The following is a 26349-nucleotide window of genomic DNA, read 5'->3' as shown; positions in this document are numbered from 1 at the left end:
CCCCCCCCCCCCTTCCCCTCATCCTTTTCTAGTCTAGCGTTCACCCCTCCCAACCCCATTTCTTCTAGTCGGCAAACTGCACCATCCCATTACACCCCTACCTAGAAGCCCCCCATTCCAGGTTGGGGTGCAACGAGATGGGGCAGTTGGCCGATTGGGGAGGGAAGGGAGAAGACACTGGTCTGGCAGTGTGAGAGACACTGGGATGGTGCGGGCCACTGGGCTGGAGAAGGGAGAGATACTGGGATTGGTTGAGGGTTGGTTAATGAGGAGGCTCTGGGCTGGGAACAGGGGATGGTAGCACTGACCTGGGGTTGCTTGCCTGGCCCCTGCACACTCACTGTAGCACCACGTGTACACACAGGAGCCTCATGAGTAACCCCTCAGCTCTGGCTGCTGCTGCTGAGATCTGGGAGACTGGTGTGTCCATTAGTGGTGGGCAAGTTCCAGCAGTCACTGCCTCACCCTCTTGCCTTTCTCTCATGGTGCGGTGCAGCTCAGTGGCAGGAAATGAGACTGGGGATTGTTCCAGCCCAGACGTCAGCTCATGCAGCCACTATCACCTGAGGGCTGGATGTACCAAGCTTTGAAAAGTTATAATTTCACTGTGATAAAGTACCAGCCAATCAGCTCCTAACTGCCATGTCACAGTCTGGGTTTGAAAAATGACAGTTAGGAGGTGATTGGCTGGTACTTTATCACAGTGAAATTATAACTTTTCAAGGCTTAGTAGATCCCGCCCTGTGTGAGAGGCTGAGTTGTGAGGTATACAGGCAGAACTTTTCTCCACTCACTAAGGGCCTATTTCAGACCTGATCACTCGCTAGCAGTTTTTTGCAGCGCTGCGATCAGATAGTCACCGCCTGCAGGAGAGTGTATTTTAGCTGTGCAAGTGTGCGAACGCATGTGCAGCCGAGCAGTACACAAAGATCTTTTGCAGTTTCTGAGTAGCCCAGGACTTACTCAGCCGCTGCGATCACTTCAGCCTGTCCGGGACCGGAATTGACGTCAGACACCCGCCCTGCAAATGCTTGGACACGCCTGCGTTTTTCCAAACACTCCCAGAAAACGGTCAGTTGACACCCACAAACACCTTTTAATCTTCTTGCGATCGGCTGTGCAAATGGTTTCTTCGTAAAACCCATCACACAGCAACGATCCGCTTTGTACCTGAGCGATGCACCTGCGTATTTCGGTGCATACGCATGCGCAGTTCTGACCTGATCGCAGCGAAAAAAGCTAGCATGCGATCAGGTCTGAATTACCCCCTAGGTCACATGTGCTAGGCACTGGCTCCAGATCAGCACTGGCCGGGGGAGACAGAGAGGGAGGAGAAGCACTGTGGTGTTGCTGCATGATTTGGTACAGAGGGAGTGGTGGGTCCCTGTGGCAGCCTGGGCCCCATAGCAGCTGCAGTTCCAGTCTTTGAAATGACAGAAGCCAATTGGTTGCTTTAGGCAACGTCTCCACTTTATCTCTCTAACGCTGGGTAAACACTAAGCAGATATATCGTTCGTTAGACAAACAATATATCTGTAGTGTGTCAGTGGGTGTGTACATCCGATATATCTATGACAATGTTGTTTACAGACATAGCGGGTCGGCCCTACAGCACAGCCAATGCTGATATATGTAGAAAATATATTGGCATGTTAGACTGTGTGTATGTGCAACCTGCCAACCACCCGTTCACTGGCTGCAGGGACTGACTTCACAGCGGGGCGGGGAAAATTAAATGCCCACCCAGTTGTGACATGTGACCCGACGTATCGAGCAGCCGATTGGTAAGTGTGTATGCTTACCTAATTGGCCACACTGTCGGTGCGACGTCGGGCCAGGGGACATGTCGCTGTGTTTTGTACCTAGCCTTATTCTTGGTATCTCCCTGGAGTCACCACAGAGGTCTTATGATAAGTCACCTCTGCAGCGATATCTGCCCTGCCTGTATAGCATGAGCCTAGTACTGATGCGATATGGAATGGGTCCGTGCCACAGTGAGACCCAGTCGTTATTATTATGTATGTTTTCCAATTGACATAAATCCTTAAAGAAATCTGCTTCCTTTCTATATTAAGTATTTTAACTTGACATCATTTTCTCAGCAGATCATGAGGCCAAAGAACCAGTTGAGGATACTGAGCCCAGCACATTGCTGTTTGAAACAGTAAGTAGGCCATGCATGTATCTTTCCCCATCCATAGATTTGTAAGGCACAAATATTTTGCTTTATGTTCTTAAAGAGCAGTGCTTGACTGCATTCAGTGGAGCAGCCATTTTGTGACCTGGCAATGCAGTATATCAATTCACGGTTAGCCAGTGACATCGATGGCTTTAGTTTCAGAGGCAAATTTTGTATTAAAATACCTGCTGAGTTTATCCTTTCCATTTGATTTCTATTGAAGTATGAGGAATAGATTGCTACCAATGCCTTAAGATTGTACAGGAAACTGGTCCATCTGTTAAAAAAAAAACTCTACCATAATATAGTATCAAAATGTAAACATGTAGTGCAAATATATCAATACATTACATAAGCCTATCATTGTTACATGCTATCCAATTATTGGCCTGATAATAATTATAAAGTGTGATTGCCAATATATGGCTCCTGCACCATTCAGATTAGGAGGTCGGGGCCTGATGTGCTGCACACGCTGTATGGTTCCCGACATCCAGATAATATTATAGAGATGTGAAGGAAGTACACATCGAGCTTAGCTAGAAATTGCTCAGTATGTACAAGTACACACCGATCCGATAATCACTTAAATTGCATCAGCACACACTATCTGATAGTGTACACTACACAGCTTATTTCCTACTAATTACATCATTCTGTCTGCAGCATTTTATTTGTTCTAGCTTTATGCAATGTATGTAATGTAATGGTGACATAATACTCCTGTTCCACTTATTTAACAGACTGACAAGTATCCTGTGCAAGACACAGCACTTCCTAAAGGTAAGTGTACCTGTCTACTGGGTTCTGTATCCATGTCTACCACTACTCATTCACGTTATTATTATTATACAGTAATACTATTCCATTTATACTGTACAGTACATACTGTATAGTTTTTACATCATATGTATGTTAGGGTTGGATATGCGTGACCGGCGGTCACCAGTGCCAGATTAAGATCTACGTGGGCCTGGAGCTGAGATTTAGGAAGGGCTTATTATGTGCTGTCGCAGGTAGTGTAATCAGTGCCGTAGAGAAGTTCTCCCAAGTGGGTAGGGGAGTGTGGTGACATGCTATATCACTGCAATACCTGCGCACATTACATTACTGTGTTACTTTCCCACACTACGTCCCCATCGCTATGATGGGTTGGTAATGGGAGACCGGCATTTGAGATCCCAGAGGTCACCATAATAACCCCGGGATCCCGGTCTCCAGAATGCCGGCGGGGGAGGAGGGGGCGGAAGAAGTGCAACAAAGCCCCTTGTGGACATGCTGCGCTCGCCACACAGCGGGCTGAGTGGCTCGCTGCGTTCACCCCAGGTTCTATTCCCACTCTATGCGTGACATGGACACCCATGAGTGGAAATAGTCCCTGTTAGTCGGCATGCTGTCTGTCAGGCTTTCCAGCGTTCGGTATTCCGGCGTCGGTATAGTGACCGTCTATCTCCCGACCGCCAGTCACATAACTACATCCCCACTATGATACTTAATCACACTACACCACTGCATTACACCCCTACAGTATATCACTATGCTACCTCCCCGCACTACATCTCCATATTATTTCACTGCACTACTTCTCAAGACTACATTCCCGTCCTACACCTACCTCCCCACACCACCGTACTGTACTATCTTCCACGCCACATGAATGCACTACCTTCCCACGCTGCACTATTTTCCCACACCACCATAATGAGCTACCTTTCCAAACCACTGTACTGCGCTATCTTCCAACTCCACCGTATTGCGCTACCTCCCCACACCAGATTACTGCACAACCTTCCCACACCACCATACTACGCTACCTTTCCACACCACATTAATGCACTACCTTCCCACGCTGCACTAATTTCACACACAACCATAATGCACTACCTTTCCAAACCACTGTACTGCGCTATCTTCCCACACCATCGTATTGTGCTACCTCCCCACACCAGATTACTGCACAACCTTCCCACACCACCGTACTACTCTACCTTCCCACACCACATTACTGCTCTACCTTCCCACATCACATTAATGTGCTACCTTCCCACACCACTGTACTGCGCAACCTTCCCACACCACTGTACCGCACTACCTTCCCGCACCACTGTACTGCGCAAGTTTGGCGCATATGCCACGCCACTACCCTTTTAGCCCTGCACTGGCACCAGCCCACGTCCACTATGCAGACACTAGTATGCAGCTTCCCTGGCGCTTGCTTGCATACCCAATACGCTGCCTCCAAATTTACTCTACTTGAATTCCACCCCACCTGGCTTCTATAGGCCAGGAGGGGGCTACATTCTGCCTCCTTATAGAAGTCCCTACTCCCATTGGTCTAGTGGCGTCTACCAATACCCCACAGGCAACCCCGGATGCTCATGAGCACTGGGTGGTGGAGTACATAGTACATTATGTAAACAAACACCCTGTGGAATCCCACTCCGCCATATAAACACAGTGCTCTGCCCGGCGGTGCCGCCCTCCCTCTGCTGAGTCTGTCACGGGCCCAGGACATGAGCCCTGCTCGCCCTGCCCTTGTTATGCCTCTGCCTCTAACAGTGCCTTTGTAGTGCCCTTTACGGCATCCATCGGTGACTGTGTGTGGGCCCCCTCCTCTCCTGTAGCCGTCACCGCCGCTGCTAGCGCACTGAGCACTAGGGACTGTGGCACAGTGCCAGAGTCTACAGTGTATGCGCAGGACTCTGAAAAAGTGGTGCGGTGGCCATTTCTTCGGAGTCCTGCGCATGCGTTGTAGACTGTGGCACTGCTGAGAGCGCTAACAGCGGCAGTGATGGCTACAGGAGAGGAGGTGGCCCACACACGGAGTCTGCACACGGGCCCCCTCCTCGCTAGAAACGCCTCTGGAAGGAGAGGACCAGGACTGACAGCAGCTGAACAAGCAGGACCTCTGATGACCCCAGCTGCTAACTTCCAGGGGGCGGAGGTAATCAGGCCTATGTGCAGAGCTTTGGGCATCCCAGGGGAAGGTGGGAGTGGCTCCAGCCTCAATGTGGAAGTAGTGGAGCAGTCGGGGACAGAGCTTTTAGATAGCATGGGGGCGGAGCTTCAGGCAGTGTGAGAAAGCACAGTTGCAGGCCGTCAAGGAGGCGGGGCTTATCGACATTCTGGGCAGAGCTTATCACATCGCGGGGTCTGACTCTGAGAGACTCTGTTAGGCAACTCAGGGGAGGGGACCGGCTGTGTACGGCTGCGGGGCGCGGGCGGTTCAGAGGTGATAAGGGGAGATTTGGCTGGGAGGGAGGCATTTCCTGTTGCTGGGTGATCAGTAATTTCTCCTATCAACACTGGCTGTCTACACTACGTAGACCCGGTGGTCCTATTTTCAATGGGGTGCCTAGAACTGCAGTTCCATCCGCCACACTGTTAATCTGGCCCTGCCGGTCACCATACCAACGCTAGTATCCCGGCATCAACATGGCTGGCGGGGTGGTGGTGGTAGGGGACTGGATGGGCTAGCGCAACACATAACTACATCCCGTATGTTAACTACATTGCACTTTCTTACTTTACAACATTTCTAAAGCCAATGCTAAACAAAGTCACAAGTTTTGAGCAATGTGTAATGTGTAAATTTCCTGTGTTCATTTTGACCAAAATTCACCAAATTATGTCTTTGTGGTCCCCAGTTCCCCTGAAAGTTCCATAGACTCCCATGGATTACTCATGTTGTTTTTGGTATAATATTCAGTACATAAGGCCTCATTCATGATTGCAAGGAATTGCACAGCTGCAAGGAAGTGGCTGAGTAATTCCGTGTCACTAAAATGCAAATGCAGCAGGAGGCGTCTGTAGGAGATAGACACCTCCTGTTTGCATTAGGATTTGCGAGGATCCAAGTGTTGCGTCTGAAGATGTAGCCTCATATGACCATCATGATTCACAATGGATTTAGGCACCGGCCAGCTACGCAGGCTGGCTGTCGGATTCGGACACCCGAGTCTAGGAAATCTGTGCCCGACGATGCAGACCCATGTCTTCAAAACAGCCGCAACACGTCCCCGTTTTGAAGAACGATGCCGGGTGCAGCCCACACTCCACCCCCCCCAAAATGTTGCAGCATGTCAAGAGGACCGTGAGCGATGTAGCAAGACCTGTTCTGCACATGGGGGGGGGGGGTAATTCAGAGTTGATCGCAGCAGCAAATTTGTTAGCAGTTGGCAAAACAATGTGCACTGCAGGTGTGGCAGATATAACATTTGCAGAGACAGTTAGATTTGGATGGGTTGTTTTGTTTCTGTGCAGGGTAAATACTGGCTGCTTTATTTTTACACTGCAATTTAGAATTCAGTTTGAACACACCCTAACTCTCTCTGTACATGTTATATCTGCCCCTCCTGCAGTGCACATGGGGGGTGATTCCGACTTGTTCGCTCGCTAGCTGCTTTTAGCAGCATTGCACACGCTAAGCCGCCGCCCTCTGGGAGTGTATCTTAGCTTAGCAGAATTGCGAACGAAAGATTTGCAGAATTGCGAATAGAAAAATCTTAGCAGTTTCTGAGTAGCTCGAGACTTACTCACAAATAGCGATCAGTTCAGTCAGTTTCGTTCCTGGTTTGACGTCACACACACGCCCAGCGTTCGGCCAGCCACTCCCGCGTTTTTCCCTGGCACGCCTGCGTTTTTCCGCACACTCCCAGAAAACGGCCAGTTTCCGCCCAGAAACACCCACTTCCTGTCAATCACACTACGATCACTTCAACGATGAAAAACCTTCAGGGGTGATTCCGAGTTGTTCGCTCGCTAGCTGCTTTTAGCAGCATTGCACACGCTAAGCCGCCGCCCTCTGGGAGTGCATCTTAGCTTAGCAGAATTGCGAACGAAAGATTAGCAGAATTGCGAATAGAAAATTCTTAGCAGTTTCTGAGTAGCTCCAGACCTACTCACAAATAGCGATCAGTTCAGTCAGTTTCGTTCCTGGTTTGACGTCACACACACGCCCAGCGTTCGGCCAGCCACTCCCCCGTTTCTCCAGACACTCCCGCGTTTTTCCCTGGCACGCCTGCGTTTTTCCGCACACTCCCAGAAAACGGCCAGTTTCCGCCCAGAAACACCCACTTCCTGTCAATCACACTACGATCACTTCAACGATGAAAAACCTTCAGGGGTGATTCCGAGTTGTTCGCTCGCTAGCTGCTTTTAGCAGCATTGCACACGCTAAGCCGCCGCCCTCTGGGAGTGCATCTTAGCTTAGCAGAATTGCGAACGAAAGATTAGCAGAATTGCGAATAGAAAATTCTTAGCAGTTTCTGAGTAGCTCCAGACCTACTCACAAATAGCGATCAGTTCAGTCAGTTTCGTTCCTGGTTTGACGTCACACACACGCCCAGCGTTCGGCCAGCCACTCCCCCGTTTCTCCAGACACTCCCGCGTTTTTCCCTGGCATGCCTGCGTTTTTCCGCACACTCCCAGAAAACGGCCAGTTTGCGCCCAGAAACACCCACTTCCTGTCAATCACACTACGATCACTTCAACGATGAAAAATCTTCGTTCGGGCGTGAGTAAATCTACTAAGTTTTGTGTTAAAATACTAACCGCATGCGCACTGCGAACCATGCGCATGCGCATTTTTGCTTTAATCGCTCCGTTGCGAAAATCGGCAACGAGCGAACAACTCGGAATGACGACCCTTTGTTCGGGCGTGAGTAAATCTACTAAGTTTTGTGTTAAAATACTAATCGCATGCGCACTGCGAACCATGCGCATGCGCATTTTTGCCTTAATCGCTCCATTGCGAAAATCGTCAACGAGCGAACAACGAGGAATGACCCCCATGGTTTTGCCCAACTGCTAACAAATATGCGATCAACTCTGAATTAGGCCCATGCTCCGAGTGGGTCTTGTGCCTGCGCAGACTCTCAAACATCATATTTGTACGCAAACCATGGGGTTTGCATACAAATATAAATTATGCCCATACAGTAGTTAAAGTATCACAATTCACTAAAACTGAAAATATATGGGCCCTCATTCCGAGTTGTTCGCTCGCAAGGCGATTTTAGCAGAGTTACACACGCTAAGCCTCCGCCTACTGGGAGTGAATCTTAGCTTCTTAAAATTGCGAACGATGTATTCGCAATATTGCGATTACAAACTACTTAGCAGTTTCAGAGTAGCTTCAGACTTACTCGGCATCTGCGATCAGTTCAGTGCTTGTCGTTCCTGGTTTGACGTCACAAACACACCCAGCGTTCGCCCAGACACTCCCCCGTTTCTCCAGCCACTCCCGCGTTTTTTCCGGAAACGGTAGTGTTTTTATCCACACGCCCATAAAACGCCGTGTTTCCGCCCAGTAACACCCATTTCCAGTCAATCACATTACGATCGCCGGAGCGAAGAAAAAGCCGTGAGTAAAAAAACTATCTTCATAGCAAAAATACTTGGCGCAGTCGCAGTGCGAACATTGCGCATGCGTACTAAGCAGAAAAACGCTGCGATGCGAAGAAAATTACCGAGCGAACGACTCGGAATGACCTCCATAGTTTGTATATAACAGTGAATGGCACAGTTAGAATTATTTGGAAGCCAGTGGCTCCATATATAATATCATGAATATCATGACAAGGAATGAAAGACATTAGGGGGTATATTTACTAGGTCCCGATTTTGACCGAGTTTTTTTTTTTTCCCCAAAGTGTCATCTCGGGAATTTACTAAACAGAAGTCTCAGCAGTGATGAGGGGATTCGTATTTGTTTTAACGGCAGAGTTCACAAATACGAATGAATACACCATTGGTCAAACACGCCTGTTATTTTATAGAACTCGGTAATTTGCTAAGAATTCGTATTCACAATCACTGCCGTCAATAGCCAAACACTGCCTTTAACTGTTACAATTTTTATCCGTATTTTGATAGGCATGCACGGATCAGTGAGATCCGTGCATGCTTATCTTTGGAAAGGGGTGTGAAAGGGTTAAAAATCATTGGAAAAAATTGCGTGGGGTCCCCCTTCCTAAGCATAACCAGCCTTGGGCTCTTTGAGTCAGTCCTGGTTGTAAAAATACAGGGGAAAAAATGCATACGGTCCCCCCATATTTATACAACCAGCACCGGGCTCTGCGTCCGGTCCTGGTTCAAAAAATACGGGGGACAAAGACGTAGGGGTCCCCCGTATTTTTTCAACCAGCACCGGGGTTCACTAGCCAGAGAGATAATGCCACAGCAGGGGGACACTTTTATACTGGTCCCTGCAGCCGTGGCATTATCCCCCAAACTAGTCACCCCTGGCCGGGGTACCCTGGAGGAGTGGAGACCCCTTAAATCAAGGGGTCCCCCCTCTCCAGCCACCCAAGGGCCAGGGGTGAAGCCCGAGGCTGTCCCCCCTATCCGTGGGCGGTGGATGGGAGACTGATAGCCTTTGTGTAAAAATAAAGAATATTGTTTTTTGTAGTAGAACTACACGTCCCAGCAAGCCCCCCCCCCCCCCCCGCAAGCTGGTACTTGGAGAACCACAAGTACCAGCATGTTGGGGTAAAACAGGCCCGCTGCTACTTGTAGTTCTACTACAAAAAATACCCCAAAAAATACACAACACACACACCGTGATAGTATAACTTTAATTGACATACATACACACTTACACACACACATACTTACTTATGTTGACACAGTACCTATGTTGACACGGGGCACCTCGGCCCCCTTGTCCACGTAGAATCCACGGGGTACCTGTAAATAAAAATTATACTTACAAACAATCCGGCGTCGTTCTGTCCTCTTCTTTAACTTTGTAATCCACGTACTTGTTTAAAATAAAAAAACGAAAAGCCAATCCTCGCAACTAAAGGCATTCCATGTTTACACATGGAACCCCTTTTCCCGAATGGCGGGACCCCCTGTGACTTCTGTCAGTGAAGGTCCCGCCAGCCAATCAGGGAGCGCCACGTCATGGCACTCTCCTGATTGGCTGTGCGCTCCTGCACTGTCAATCAGGCGGAGCGCACTGGTTACAATGTAGCGTAGCGCAGCTCCATTGTAACCAATGATGGGAACTTTGTGGTCTGCAGTAGACCGCAAAGTTAATTGGGGTCACGGTGTGTGTGTGTTGTGTATTTTTGGGGGGGGTTTTTTGTAGTAGAACTACAGGTACCAGCGGGCCCATTTTCCACCCACATGCTGGTACTTGTGGTTCTCCAAGTACCAGCTTGCGGGGGAGGCTTGCTGGGACTTGTAGTTCTACTACAAAAAACAATATTATTTATTTTTACACAAAGGCTATCAGCCTCCCATCCACCACCCACGGAGGGAGTGGACAACCTCGGGCTTCACCCCTGGCTCTTGGGTGGCTGGAGGGGGGACACCCCTTGATTTAAGGGGTCCTCACTCCTCCAAGGTACCCTGGCCAGGGGTGACTAGTTGGGGGGGTAATGCCACGTCCGCAAGGAACAAGTATAACAGTGTCCCCCGGCTGTGGCATTATCTCTCTGGCTAGTGGAGCCCGGTGCTGGTTTAAAAAATACGGGGGACCCCTCTACGTCTTTTGTCCCCCGTATTTTTTGAACCAGGACCGGACGCAGAACCAGGTGTTGGTTGTATAAATATGGGGGGACCGTATGCATTTTTTCCCCTGTATTTTTACAACCAGGACCGGCTCAAAGAGCCCGAGGCTGGTTACGCATAGGAGGGGAGACCCCACACAATTTATTTTACATTTTTTAACCCTTTAAACACTTCTTATAATGGACACAATGAAGCCCTACACGGATCTCACTGATCCGGCCGGGATTCATTGTGTTATGTCCGGCAGTGTTTTACTCATCATTCCCGTAAAACACTGCCCGACAATACGAATCACAGCGACATCGAAAAATACGAAAGAAGACAACTCGGCAGCTTAGTAAATTACATGCAATTTCTTCAAAAAGTTGCAAAAAAACACGACTGATACAATTCGAGATGAAACTCCCACCAAATTGACACAAATACGATTCTTAGTAAATATACCCCCTAGGTGTTTGACTCTGAAGAGCAGGTGGGATGTAAACACTTCACACATCACCTATGGAGCATAGTTTTCTTCTTAGTTCATGAAACCCTAAAATTAGAGATGAGCGCCTGAAATTTTTCGGGTTTTGTGTTTTGGTTTTGGGTTCGGTTCCGCGGCCGTGTTTTGGGTTCGAACGCGTTTTGGCAAAACCTCACCGAATTATTTTTGTCGGATTCGGGTGTGTTTTGGATTCGGGTGTTTTTTTCCAAAAACACTAAAAAACAGCTTAAATCATAGAATTTGGGGGTCATTTTGATCCCAAAGTATTATTAACCTCAAAAACCATAATTTACACTCATTTTCAGTCTATTCTGAATACCTCACACCTCACAATATTATTTTTAGTCCTAAAATTTGCACCGAGGTCGCTGTGTGAGTAAGATAAGCGACCCTAGTGGCCGACACAAACACCGGGCCCATCTAGGAGTGGCACTGCAGTGTCACGCAGGATGTCCCTTCCAAAAAACCCTCCCCAAACAGCACATGACGCAAAGAAAAAAAGAGGCGCAATGAGGTAGCTGTGTGAGTAAGATTAGCGACCCTAGTGGCCGACACAAACACCGGGCCCATCTAGGAGTGGCACTGCAGTGTCACGCAGGATGGCTCTTCCAAAAAACCCTCCCCAAACAGCACATGACGCAAAGAAAAAAAGAGGCGCAATGAGGTAGCTGACTGTGTGAGTAAGATTAGCGACCCTAGTGGCCGACACAAACACCGGGCCCATCTAGGAGTGGCACTGCAGTGTCACGCAGGATGGCCCTTCCAAAAAACCCTCCCCAAACAGCACATGACGCAAAGAAAAAAAGAGGCGCAATGAGGTAGCTGACTGTGTGAGTAAGATTAGCGACCCTAGTGGCCGACACAAACACCGGGCCCATCTAGGAGTGGCACTGCAGTGTCACGCAGGATGTCCCTTCCAAAAAAACCCTCCCCAATCATGTATAAAGAAAGAAAAAAAACCACGGTTAGGTGGTATATACAATTATGGACGGGCTGCCGAGTGCCGACACAGAGGTAGCCACAGCCGTGAACTACCGCACTGTACTGTGTCTGCTGCTAATATATAGACTGGTTGATAAAGAGATAGTATACTCGTAACTAGTATGTATGTATAAAGAAAGAAAAAAAAACCACGGTTAGGTCACTGGTATATACAATTATGGACGGGCTGCCGAGTGCCGACACAGAGGTAGCCACAGCCGTGAACTACCGCACTGTACTGTGTCTGCTGCTAATATATAGACTGGTTGATAAAGAGATAGTATACTCGTAACTAGTATGTATGTATAAAGAAAGAAAAAAAAACCACGGTTAGGTCACTGGTATATACAATTATGGACGGGCTGCGGAGTGCCGACACAGAGGTAGCCACAGCCGTGAACTACCGCACTGTACTGTGTCTGCTGCTAATATATAGACTGGTTGATAAAGAGATAGTATACTCGTAACTAGTATGTATGTATAAAGAAAGAAAAAAAAACCACGGTTAGGTCACTGGTATATACAATTATGGACGGGCTGCCGAGTGCCGACACAGAGGTAGCCACAGCCGTGAACTACCGCACTGTACTGTGTCTGCTGCTAATATATAGACTGGTTGATAAAGAGATAGTATACTCGTAACTAGTATGTATGTATAAAGAAAGAAAAAAAAACCACGGTTAGGTCACTGGTATATACAATTATGGACGGGCTGCCGAGTGCCGACACAGAGGTAGCCACAGCCGTGAACTACCGCACTGTACACTGGTTGATAAAGAGATAGTAGTATACTCGTAACAACTAGTATGACGACGGTATAAAGAATGAAAAAAAAACCACGGTTAGGTGGTATATAATACAATTATGGTTGGACGGACTGCCTGCCGAGTGCCGACACAGAGGTAGCCACAGCCGTGAACTACCGCACTGTACACTGGTTGATAAAGAGATAGTAGTATACTCGTAACAACTAGTATGACGACGGTATAAAGAATGAAAAAAAAACCACGGTTAGGTGGTATATAATACAATTATGGTTGGACGGACTGCCTGCCGAGTGCCGACACAGAGGTAGCCACAGCCGTGAACTACCGCACTGTACACTGGTTGATAAAGAGATAGTAGTATACTCGTAACAACTAGTATGACGACGGTATAAAGAACGAAAAAAAAACCACGGTTAGGTGGTATATATTATAATACAATTATGGATGGACGGACTGCCTGCCGAGTTCCGACACAGAGGTAGCCACAGCCGTGAACTACCGCACTGTACACTGGTTGATAAAGAGATAGTAGTATACTCGTAACAACTAGTATGACGACGGTATAAAGAACGAAAAAAAAACCACGGTTAGGTGGTATATATTATAATACAATTATGGATGGACGGACTGCCTGCCGAGTTCCGACACAGAGGTAGCCACAGCCGTGAACTACCGCACTGTACACTGGTTGATAAAGAGATAGTAGTATACTCGTAACAACTAGTATGACTATGACGACGGTATAAAGAAAGAAAAAAAAAACCACGGTTAGGTGGTATATAATACAATTATGGATGGACGGACTGCCTGCCGAGTGCCGACACAGAGGTAGCCACAGCCGTGAACTACCGCACTGTACTGTGTCTGCTGCTAATATAGACTGGTTGATAAAGAGATAGTATACAATACTACTAATATACTGGTGGTCAGGCACTGGTCACCACTAGTCACACTGGCAGTGGCACTCCTGCAGCAAAAGTGTGCACTGTTTAATTTTAATATAATATTATTTATCATGTACTCCTGGCTCCTGCTATAACAACCTGCAGTGCTCCCCAGTCTCCCCCACAATTATAAGCTTTATATACAATACATTGATGTGCAGCACACTGGGCTGAGCAGTGCACACAGACTGAGTCACTGTGTGACTGTGTATCGTTTTTTTCAGGCAGAGAACGGATATATTAAATAAAACAAACAACTGCACTGTCTCTGGTGGTCACTGGTCACTGTGGTCGTCAGTCACTAAACTCTGTCTGCACTCTGCACTCTCTTCTAATCTACAGTATCACAGCAATCTCTCTCTCTCTCTCTCTTCTAAATCTAATCTAAATGGAGAGGACGCCAGCCACGTCCTCTCCCTATCAATCTCAATGCACGTGTGAAAATGGCGGCGACGCGCGGCTCCTTATATAGAATCCGAGTCTCGCGAGAATCCGACAGCGTCATGATGACGTTCGGGCGCGCTCGGGTTAACCGAGCAAGGCGGGAAGATCCGAGTCGCTCGGACCCGTGAAAAAAAAAGTGAAGTTCGTGCGGGTTCGGATTCAAAGAAACCGAACCCGCTCATCTCTACCTAAAATCTGTTTAGAGAAATGTGGTCCTTAGAACTGTCTAACCCCAAGGTCACATTCCTTCATAATGTTATAACTGTGCATTGTGGAAATAGAAGGATTTTCCCTGAAACATTATACGTTGCCAGAGGTGGACTGATGTGACTAATGTGTGCTGACATCATGTTTGTGCAATTATGCGTCTGCTCAATCTAAGATAAAATCTCTTTCATGAACGTAAAATTCTGTGAAATTAACGGTAAGTTAATTTGCATACATACGTGAAGTTAATGAAAAAAATATCTAGATTTATTTTAAATGTATGCTTTGTAAAATTGAAAAAATAATTTAAAGGTAAAATAACTTATAAAAGGATTATATTAAATAAAAATATTTAAATTAAAAATAACAATATCAAAATTAGTTTTTCTAATAAAAAAGTAATTTCTAAAAGTTTTCTCAAAACAAAAATGAAACAAAATAGAAGAAATTCAAAACAATTGGCCTTAAGTGGTCTGCTCCCAACCTTACCCCAACTAAACAACATAGCATGGACATTAGACGGTTATCGCACCACCCCGATTCTGTGCACAGACTATAAGTTTTGTAAACACTGTACAGTTTAAAATGCCATTTCTGACAAAGCAATAGCTGAGCACAAACATTATATCACTAGCAGTTTGTGAACAGTCTTATTTTGCCACATAATGTAATTTGTGAAAAATGTCACCATAAAGCCTTAATTTTACGTAAAATTTCATGCTTGCTAAAACCATTCAAGTGTTCTAATGTAGTAGGTGCTTAATATGGCTGTCATTTCATATTGCCAGGGCTGATGTCATTGTCCTGTGAATAGCCGAGGGGTGCAGGGAAAGTCCCATTCCCTGTCAGTTTATCTCTGTAGAACAAAACACTGCAGTGTCATTACTGTGACTCCCTGTTGTTCTATTTTGTTTAACAGGCTGGACATATTTAACCCTTTCAGTACTTCAGACGTCACAAAATAAAGACACTCGGTAGTTTATACACAGGAAACCCTGACAACCAATGAGATTACAGATGTCATTTTTCTATCAGGAAACTTACTGAGTAATGGTGTGTACACACGGTGAGATTTTTCTAACGATTTTGACTATATAGTCAAAATCGTAAGAAAAGTTAGTGCAGATCGCAAGGTGAAAGTCGCCTTGCGATCCCGATGCAATGCCGATGCGCAGTCCCGCAAGGTCGGCATCGCAAGCCTAGTTAGACTGCGCAGGTGTTAACGGTGGTGGTATTAGTGGGTCGCGCTGGCTCCCGGCCGTTGCTAGGTTGCTAGGCAACAGGGCCGGCGCGTCATTTCCACTGCTGGGAGTCCGTCTCCGGCCGGTTGCCTATCGACCGGAGACGCCAGGCGGCCGCCCTGCACTTCAGGCCTGGCTGTTGCTAAGCAGCCAGGACGCCGCGCTCGGAGCGCCCTTTCACAGCTAGGCAATTAGGGTCCGGAGGGGATGGTCTTGCTGGCTCTCCTGTGATTTGCCAGCAGGGCCTTTTTATGGGAGCCAGCATATTGCAGCCTTACCGGTGATAGCTTCCTGTGGAGCCTGTACCCAGGGCCGGCGCTACCATTAGGCAGCTTTAGGCAGCTGCCTATGGGCGGCAGCCACTAGAGGGCGGCATGCTCCTCCTGAATCAGTTTTAGTGCTGTTAAATGGCAGTGGCTGATCTAGCGCCGGAGGAAGCAGTGCATTGCACCGAGGCCTGACACTGTGAAGGGGCCCACAGCTGCCGGCATTACAATGAGTCACACTGACTCATTATATGCCGCAGCTAGCCAGCCACCCACCGCCGCCACCGCCAGTCCGTGTCTCCCCCTGTATTAACTTTTGCTGCTGCAGTTAGGACACGGCCAGAGGAGGAGAGGCCGCTCTCCCCTCTCCTCTCAGGTCCTCCCCTTTCCTCCGACCCCGTCTTCTGCCGTATTATGTATGAACGGTGTGGCGACTGGTGTCCCCGCTGCGTGTGATCAGGCTCCCCGTCCGTTCCTCTGTCCTCCCTAATACAAGCGGCTGCGGCGCCGGGGATGGTTAAGAGATGGTGACATCAGATCCCCAGCGCACAACAACTGAGGTAGTCGTTGTTGTGCGCTGGGGATCTGATGTCACCATCTCTTAACCATCCCCGGCGCCGCAGCCGCATGTATTAGGGCGGACAGAGGAACGGACGGGGAGCCTGATCACACGCAGCAGGGACACTAATCGCCACACCGGCACCTACAATCGCTCTGCAGACAGCGGCCTGGGCACCACAGGGGGCTCCATGGTGTCCGTAGCTCAATGCACGGCACTGACAGCTTCCTCAGTGCTGATTCTGTGCCCGGCCAGCCCGCCCACCAGCCCGCCAGAGCACTTTGCAGGAATTGGGCAGCAGCATAAGCCCATGGGTGATGGGGCAGCAGTGGCAGTGACTCTGGGTGCTGTTGGGCAGCCCATGTATGTCCCATCCTATCTGTTGCACCAAATGCCCAGGGCCACCCAGTATACCTGTTGATGGTGAGGATGACAGGTATGAAGCGTTTTACATTTGTCTAAATGCTATAAGTGCACCTTGTTTCCAAGAACATGAGCAAAGTTTCTGTTTACAGTATGACACACTTGAACAGCAGGTTTTATAGTGTTGAAAGTGGAGTTGTTAAATATTGTGATATTATCTACAGTTCCATTTTAATATTATCTACCTGTTCCCATCTATTTAATGTACTCAGTAATACATAGCGGGGTATTCAATTACCCCGACTTGCTGTCAGGTGAGATTTATCGCCGCCGGGGGCTATCTAAATAGCCCAGATAAACCTGCGCGTGCCGCAGCTTATCAGGGATTTTGCTTCACCTGCCGCCGGCAGGCGAAGCAAAATCCCAGATAACAGCCCCATTTTTATTCGAAAACGGGGCTATTTCACCTGAAAACACACAGGTTTCACTGAACTTGTGTGTTTACGGGTGTAACTGCAACTTTTACTGGCCGAGCTAATCAAATAGCCCGACCGCAACAAATTTTCGTGGGAAATTGAATATCCCTCATAGGGGGAGATTCAAATGCGTGAAAAGTCGGTTGGGTGTCTGTGTTTTCCTGTCTATTAGATAGGAAAAAAACAGACTCCCAAATGACTTTTCAAACATTTGAATCTCCCCCTATAGTGTCTTGAGCAATAACACATGAAAGTAGTGAATATGTATACATGTTTCTGTTCTTTGCTTAATGCTTACTGTAAAATATATTGCTGATTTTAGATATGTTTGTCCTATGTCACCGTGTATCTGCCAAGAACCTTATACCACAATGTTAGCCTTTGTTGGCATTAACTATATTCCTCCTTGTTTTTGTCACAGGCAATATTGTCTGTTAGTGGGTAAGCAGTTAGTACTGTGAATCACAATTGTTCATAATTTGTCACCCTGTCCCTCACCCCATCACCCTGTGCCTTTCCCTGTCACCCACAGCCTCCTTCCATCACTCCTGATCACCCTGTGCTTCTCCCTGTCACTCTGCCTATCCCTGTCACCCTCTCACTGTCACTATCTGCCTTTCCCTATCATTCTCTGCATCTCACAGCCACCCTCTCTTTCCCTGTCGCCCTCTACCTCACCCTTTCATCCACTCCCTGTCACCATCTGCATCTCCATCTCCCACAGTACTGCCTCTCCCCATCACTCTCTCGGTCACCCTCTTCCTTTCCCTGTCACCCACAGCCTATCTCCATCACTGTCTGCCTCTACCTGTTACCATCTCTCCATCACCCTCTGAACACAGCCTCTCTCCGTCACCTTTTCCCCACTCAGCATCACTCTCTGTCTCTCCCCGTCACCCTCTGACTCTCCCCATCACCCTCAGCCTCTCCCTGTTACTCATCCTTTGCCTCTCCCTTGTACCCTCTGCCTCTCCCTTTCACCCTCTCTCCATCACCCCTTGACCACAGCCTCTACCCATCACCTTTTACATACTCCCCGTCACCGTCTGCCTTTCCCTGTCACCCACTGCCTCTCCCTGTCATCCTCTGTCTCTCCCCATGACCCACTGCACGCCACCCACTTCCTCTTTGTGTGACCCTCTCCATGTCACCCACTGCCTCTTACCATCACATTCTCTCTCTCACTGTCACCCACTGCCTCTCATTGCCATGTGGCATATTATTAACCTGGAGTGGGTGGCTGAGGGGGGCCCAAAGCATATTTTTGCACCTGGGCCCACCACTCACAAGTTCCGCCACTGATATATATATATATATATATATATATTATTTATAAACAGGAAAGGGGATATGGGGCACAGAATCAATAAATAAATATATATATAGAAGGCGAGTGACTAGCATTTGCAACTATAATTAAAGAAGGAAACATAATAGGCAATCACTGGGTTTCATCAAAAGGATGGATTCATATATATATATATATATATATATATATAATGTAGTTTTATTGTTATGTATAACATGTACCCTGGGAGCCATCAAAGCACATTGCAGGGAGTACTACTGTGTGGCGTAACATGGATGTGCTCTACTGTGTGGTTTAATGTAAATGGGCTCTACTGCAGTGTAACGTGAATACGGGACACTACTGTGACGAAACATCAATAAGAGGCACTACTGTGACGTAACACAAATATGGGGGTTGAGGGGGGGGCTTAGGCTTAAGTTTTGCCTAGGGTGCCGGAAAACCTTGCACCGGCCCTGATTGTACCTGCCTCTGGAGTGTTCTTGCTTACAGCCTGTACGTTCCAGCATCCTGTGTCCTGTTTTCCGGAGTCTTGTCCTGGGGATCTATTCCTGCCTTCCAGCCGAGTGACCTTGAATCTTGAGCCTTGGGATCCTGGTTGCTTCCTGTGTGCACCTTTCCCGGTGTCGTGAGTAGTGGCCCTGCCGCACCTTACGGCTGAAGCCGCATTCTCTATTCTCTTGTCATTTTGTTTTGTTTTTCTGCTGAGGTTTCCACTACTGTTGTCCTTGCCGTACTACGACGGGTTCGTATTCTGCACTTTGGCAGCCTTATTTTGGTTTGCTGTTTTTCTTGGCGGCTGCGCCACACATAAACTAGTTATTTATTTTCTGTAGTCTTCTCCTTCATTGTCGTGTCTGTCTTAGTTAGTTTTCCCTTTGTTCTCTCTGTTTCGGTTAACGCCTTGTCACCTACTAAGACCGGGGGGCATCGGAGTCTAGGCGGACCTAATTCGTCCATTCAAACGTGGCTGCCGTTGGCACAAGAAACCATAGTCTTGCAATCGTTAATCGACCACTGGGAAAGGACAACGGAGTCAGGGATTTTTATTAGGGGTAGCTGCGTATCTCAGTTCTCCCGCAGCTTCACGTATCGGTATTTGGAACTCCTCTATTGCCACCCAATCTCTTGGGTTCCAAGTACGTTGAACATAACATTATCACCGGCCACACAAAACAGGGTGGCCTTGAAATTCTTTCCCCATGAATCCATCAGTGCAAGGTCAGAATCCCAGCCAGGTTTTGACTAGTCAGATCCAGAACCTCACTCAAATGGTGCAGGATCTTACCCTTTGGGTGAGGTCTCAGGAGAATCTTTTACGAACTTCCCAGAGTGTAGCTGCAGGACCCAAGATGAATCTTCCTGACCGTTTTTTGGGCAACCGAAAAGATTTTTTTAATTTTCGGGAGAGTTGTAAACTTTACTTTCACTTAAGGCCCCGGTCCTAAGGTTCAGAATCTCAGCGGGTGGGCATAGTTATGTCTTTACTTCAGGGGGACCCACAAACTTGGGCCTTTGGGCTAAAACCCGATGATGCAGCGTTACTTACTGTGGATGCCTTTTTTAAATCTTTAAGTCAGTTGTATGATGATCCTGATAGGGAAGCATCTGCAGAGAGCCATTTACATGCGTTAAAACAGGGTAAAAATTCCGCTGAGGCATATTGTACTGAGTTTCGCCGTTGGTCGAATGACTGTGGCTTGAATTATCCTGCCTTGCGCAGTCAGTTTTGCCTCGGCTTGTCAGAGGGAATCAAAGATAGTCTCAGTCTCATTCAGTACCCAGTTCCGGAGATTCTGGATAAGCTCATGGAGCTTTCTATCAAGATCGACCGCTGTCTCTGGGAACGGAGGACTGAAAGAGGGGCCAGTTTTAGGTCTAGTTCATCTGTGTATGTCCTTTCCGAGGACATTGAGGAACCCATGCAAGTAGGGCTGTCCAGACTTTCCTCTGAAGAGAGAGCCAGGAGACTAAATTTAGGGCCTTGCTTGTACTGTAGCGGCAAGGTAAATGTTGCGCGCAGCTGCCCAAACAAACAGGGAAACGCTCTGACCAAGTGTACGTTGAGGGGGTTCACTTAGGTCTTCAGTTAGTCTCCTCACACGATTCCTTGCTAGTCCCAGCTGAGATATCTTTAGGGAATCGGAGTTCTCCTGTGTCTTCGTTTATTGATAGTGGAGCTGCTGGAAATTTCCTGGATCTTACTTGGGCTCGGGCTCTGGGAATCCCACAGCTCCAGCTCAGTAGACCTATTACCATGCGCGGTCTGGATGGAGGACCTTTCTCAAACGGGGTAATTACCCATCAGACTCCACCGTTGTATTTGACTGTGGGTGTGTTACATTCTGAAAAGATTGAACTCTTTCTCACCCATTGTCCGGCCATGCCTCTAGTCTTGGGTCACCCCTGGCTTGCCGTCCATAATCCAACCATTGATTGGCATTCTGGGGAGATTTCACAATGGGGTTCTAACTGCTTTGGGAGATGTGTTACTCGTCCAGTGCGGGTCGCAGTCATTGCTTCAGAAGGTATTCCTTCTGCTTACCGGGACTATGCGGATGTATTTTCCAAAGGTAATGCGGATGTCCTTCCACCCCATCGTTCCTATGATTGCACCATTGACCTCATTCCTGGGGTCAGTTTGCCTAAGAGGAGACTCTATGCACTGGCTGGCCCAGAAACTAAGGCCATGGACGAATATGTGCAGGAAAGTCTAAAGAAAGGCTTTATTAGGCCGTCAAAGTCCCCTTTGAGTGCGGGGTTCTTTTTTGTAGAAAAAAAAGACGATTCTCTTAGACCCTGCATAGACTACCGGGCCCTGAATAAGATTTTGGTCAAAAACACTTACCCATTACCCCTCATCTCAGTGTTGTTTGATCAACTCCACACCGCGGTCATATTCTCTAAAATAGACCTTAGAGGAGCGTATAACCTCATCCGAATAAGATCAGGTGATGAGTGAAAAACGGCTTTCAGTACACAGTCTGGGCACTACGAATACCTGGTGATGCTGTTTGGTCTCGCTAACGCTCCTGCAGTGTTTCGGGATCTGATTAACGATGTCCTCCGTGATTTCTTGGGGAGATTTGTGATAGCTTATTTGGACGACATTTTAATCTGTTCTGAGTCTCCTGAACAGCATTGTCTCCATGTTCGGCAGGTGCTTAAAAAATTGCGGGAGAATCACTTGTATGCCAAGATGGAAAAATGTGATTTTCATGTTACACGGGTACCCTTTTTAGGATATATTATTTCACCTGAAGGTTTTTTTATGGAACCTAAAAAACTCCAGGCAGTTTTGGATTGGGCTCAACCCACTAACTTGAAGGCAATTCAGAGGTTTTTGGGTTTTGCCAATTATTATAGACGTTTCATTGATGCTTTTTCCGAATTAATGGCCCCTATTGTGACGTTAACTAAGAAGGGTGTTGATCCATCAAAGTGGTCGCCTTAAGCTAAGGGTGCCTTCCGGGCATTGAAACAGGCTTTCGTTTCTGCTCTTGTCCTTAGTCACCCCAACCCTGATCTTCCCTTTATCGTTGAGGTAGACGCCTCTGAGGTTGGGGTGGGAGCTGTCTATCTCAAGAGGACCCCGAGTTTTTGGTTTTACATCCTTGTGCTTTCATGTCTAAAAAATTATCTTCTGCAGAGGCCAACTATGATGTTGGTAATAGAGAATTGTTAGAAGTCAAGTGGGCTTTTGAGGAATGGAGGCACTGGTTTGAGGGAGCAAAGCATACCGTCACTGTGTTTACGGACCACAAGAATTTACAGTACATTGAGTCAGCCAAACGGCTTAATTCCCGGCAGGCTCGCTGGGTGCTGTTCCTTACTCAATTCAATTTCATCATCACCTACAGGCCCGGTTCTAAGAATACTAAAGCTGATGCCCTGTCACGTTGTTTACTTCCTATTCACGATAACCATTCTCCTGCCACCCCAATTATTCCAGCAGCCTCCATCCGATCCGGTTCCACACAGGATCTACACACACAATTAGCCCAGATTCAGTAGCAGGCTACTAGTAACACTCCCATTGGCCGTCTCTTCGTTCCTGAATTCCTGAGAGGGAGTGACCTTGCTGAGTTTCACGATTACAAGGTTGCTGGCCATCCAGGTGTTGCTAAAACACTGGAGTTGCTCTCTCGCTCTGTGTGGTGGCCTGATGTTAGGGAGTTCGTTCTCTCTTGCCAAGATTGTGCTAGGCACAAGGTGTCCCAGTCTCTTCCCACTGGGCAGCTCCTGCCTCTAGCTATTCCAGTCAGGCCATGGTCACACATTTCTATGGATTTTGTGGTAGATCTTCCACTCTCCTGTGGTTTTTCAGGTGATCTGGGTGGTGGTGGATCGATTTAGCAAAATGGCCCATTTCATTTCTTTACCTCGATTACCATCCACTCAGGTTCTGGCAGTCTTGTTCCTTCGCCATGTTTTCAGGCTACATGGATTAACCAAAGATATTGTCTTGGACCGGGGACCACAGTTTATTGCCCGTTTCTGGAAGCTCTTTTGCGCCTCGTTAAACATGAAACTCAGTTTAACCTCTGGATACCACCTGCAGTCTAACGGGCAGATGGAGCGTGTAAACCCATCTCTGTAACAGTATCTGCGTGTTTATGCTGCTAAGCTTCAGAATAATTGGTCCGAATATCTTCCCCTGGCCGAGTTTGCGTACAACAACACCTGTCATTCATCCACCAAGGTTTCTCCGTTCTTTTCAGTCCTTGGCTTTCATCCCAGAGTCAATTCCTTTTGTCCCAATTATCTATCTTCTTCCTTTGCCTTGACTTCCTGCCTCAGAGTTATTTGGAAAAAGGTGCACTTTGCTCTTAAGAAAGCTGCCTTCCGGGAGAAAAAATTTTCGGACAGGTTCCAATGCCCATGCACCTTTAAGGTGGGAGACAAGGTGTGGTTGTCAAACCGTAACATCAAGCTCCGACAACCATCAGCTAAGTTGGGACCCAGATTCATTGGGCCATTTGTTATTATCAAACAGGTCAATCCGGTTGCCTTTTGGCTACAATTGCCTAAATCTCTTAAGATTTCTAACACCTTTCATTGTTCTCTGCTCAAGCCATTTGTTTTTTCCCAGGAAATTCCCTCTGAGAAGTATCCGGGGTAGGCCCTCCTGTGGATGTGCAGCGCCAACAGGAATTCTTGGTGGAAAAGGTTTTGGATTCTAAGTTTTCCCATGGGCAGCTTTGTTTTTTGGTCCATGGGAAGGGGTATGGCCCTGAAGAGAGATCTTGGGTCCGGGACAAGGATTTGCATGCCCCTAGGCTAAAGAAGATGTTTTTTCGGGAATTCCCTCATAAACCCGGGTTTAGGGGTTCCTTAACCCCTCCTCAAGGGGGGGTACTGTTAACGGTGGTGGTGTTAGTGGGTTGCGCCGGCTCCCGGCCATTGCTAGGCAACAGGGCCAGCGCGTCACTACTGGGAGTCTGTCTCTGGCCGGTTGCCTAGCGACCGGAGACGCAAGGCGGCCGCCCTGCTCTTCAATCCCGGCTGTTGCTCGGAGTGCCCTTCCACAGCTGGGCAATTAGGGTCCGGGGGGATGGTCTTGCTGGCTCTCCTGTGATTTGCCAGCAGGGCCTTTTTATGGCAGCCAGTATATTGCAGCCTTGCCGGTGATAGCTTCCTGTGGAGCCTGTAACTGCGTCTGGAGTATTCCTGCTTACAGCCTGTACGTTCCAGTATCCTGTGTCCTGTTTTCCGGAGTCTGTTCCTGGGGATCTATTCCTGCCTTCCAGCTGAGTGATCTTGAATCTTGAGCCTTGGGATCCTGGTTGCTTCCTGTGTGCACCTTTCCCAGTGTCGTGAGTAGCGGCCCTGCCGCACCTTACGGCTGAAGGTGCATTCTCCTTTCTCTTGTCATTTTGTTTTTCTGCTGAGGTTTCTGCTACTGTTGTCCTTGCCGTACTACGACGGGTTCGTATTCGGCACTTGGGCAGCGTTACTTTGGTTTGCTGTTTTTCTTGGCGCCCGCGCTGCACATAAACTAGTTATTTATTTTCTGTAGTCTTCTCCTTCATTGTCGTGTCTGTCTTAGTTAGTTTTGCCTTTGTTCTCTCTGTCTCGGTTAACGCCTTGTCACCTACTAAGACCGGGGGGCATCGGAGTCTGGGCGGACCTAATTCGTCCATTCAAACGCGGCTGCCATGGGCACAAGAAACCATAGTCTTGCAGGCGTTATTCGACCACTGGGAAAGGACAACGGAGTCAGGGATTTTTATTAGGGGTAGCTGCGTATCTCAGTTCTCCCGCAGCTTCACGTATCGGTACTTGGAACTCTTCTATTGGCACTCAATCTCCTGGGTTCCAAGTATGTTGAACATATCAGCAGGCAAAAATAATTTTTGTATCTTGTAGAAAAGATAGTCAAAATTGACACTTAGCCAAAATCGCACATAGTATCACAAGCACAGTCATTATGTGCTTGCGATACCGGCCTAGCATCTATCGCATAGTGAGAATCGGGGTTAGCCCGAATCTCACCATGTGTACACACCTTTAGGTTCATAGTGCAATCCACAGGCCTCTAAGGTTAAGAGGTTATTACAGTTATATAGTAGTTCTCATTTCTTTACACACCACAGTGCATCCTTTGCAAATAACACAATTGCTTGCACACCTGCAAGAAGGTAAATTTACGAACTGCAAAAAATGTACACTCCCGCCTCCTGGTCTATGGAAATACCCCAGTAAAAGTAAGGTAGTGCCTATATAAAAAAATAAAAGCATTGGGGGGGGGGGGGAATTCAAGTAGCGGTGGTAATTTACCGCGGGCTCATTGAATCTCTGGGGCTATACAGTTAGCCCCGAAGTGCGGCCACTACCAGCTATTATCAGGGATTAGCTTTCATTTTATTAAAAAGAATTATGCCCCTTCCTATGCACTGGAAAGGGAGGCGGAGTTCTCCACCTCAGCCAGAAGGTAGACCTGGGGGTGAAGGGGGGTTGAGGGAGGGGGGGGGGGGTGATCAGTGCGATGCCCCCCCCCCCCCCCCCCCCAAAAAAAAAAAAAAAAACCTTGTAGGGACAGAGAGGAGATTGATGTTGCTCAGTGGCAGCATCCTCCCTGGACCCACCACAGCTGGGCTGGGTAGAGACTCATGCTACTGAGCAGCAGCAGTCTCTTCTCTCTCCCTGCCTAATATGCTAATATGCTGACCGAGGCCACTCCAGCTGGTCAGGGACAAGTACGTAATGCCTGCCCCCCCTCCCCCTTCTCCTGGTCTGTCTTAACAGCATTGAATGCTCTTGGCAAAGCAGTGCACTGGGGCCCTACCTACCCATTCACAGAAATACATTTTTTTTAAAAATCATAATTTGCCCCGCATGCGGGCTCCCACCATGTCTCACATGCTTCCATACAGTGTATGGCTGTCAGCACTCTGGCTGCTGGATAGCTCCCTCCACCAATTGGCAAGCTGATAGCCATTTGATGTATGGCTGCAGACTAGAGGCAGGTAGATAATGCTACACTTTGGTGGATGGGTCCTGCTATCCCTCAATCAGCAGGCAGGCAGCCATTCGTTGACTTGCTGCAGCTTGAGAGGCAGGTATAGAATGCTGTCTGTCTGATCTGATTGGGTGTAATTCACAA

At 47.8% G+C, this 26349-nt stretch overlaps 1 protein-coding gene across 2 annotated transcripts in view; it reads left to right on the top strand.

The window, feature by feature from the left end:
• The window catches only part of EDARADD (EDAR associated via death domain), a 136315-nt gene that overhangs the window by 96102 nt on the left and 13864 nt on the right, over nt 1–26349 (top strand). The window contains exons 2-3 of one of the 2 annotated variants that reach the window (XM_063919781.1): nt 2106–2164; nt 2923–2962. In XM_063919781.1, the coding sequence (XP_063775851.1) occupies nt 2106–2164; nt 2923–2962 (99 nt within the window). Of the gene's footprint in view, nt 1–2102; nt 2165–2922; nt 2963–26349 lie in introns of both variants that reach the window. The other variant, XM_063919780.1, reaches the window with a different exon arrangement.

The sequence above is a fragment of the Pseudophryne corroboree genome, chromosome 4 (assembly GCF_028390025.1).
Source record: "Pseudophryne corroboree isolate aPseCor3 chromosome 4, aPseCor3.hap2, whole genome shotgun sequence".
NCBI classification, from domain to species: domain Eukaryota; kingdom Metazoa; phylum Chordata; class Amphibia; order Anura; family Myobatrachidae; genus Pseudophryne; species Pseudophryne corroboree.
The sequence above is the reverse complement of the archived record's forward strand: the minus strand, read 5'-3'. Positions and strand labels throughout refer to the sequence as shown.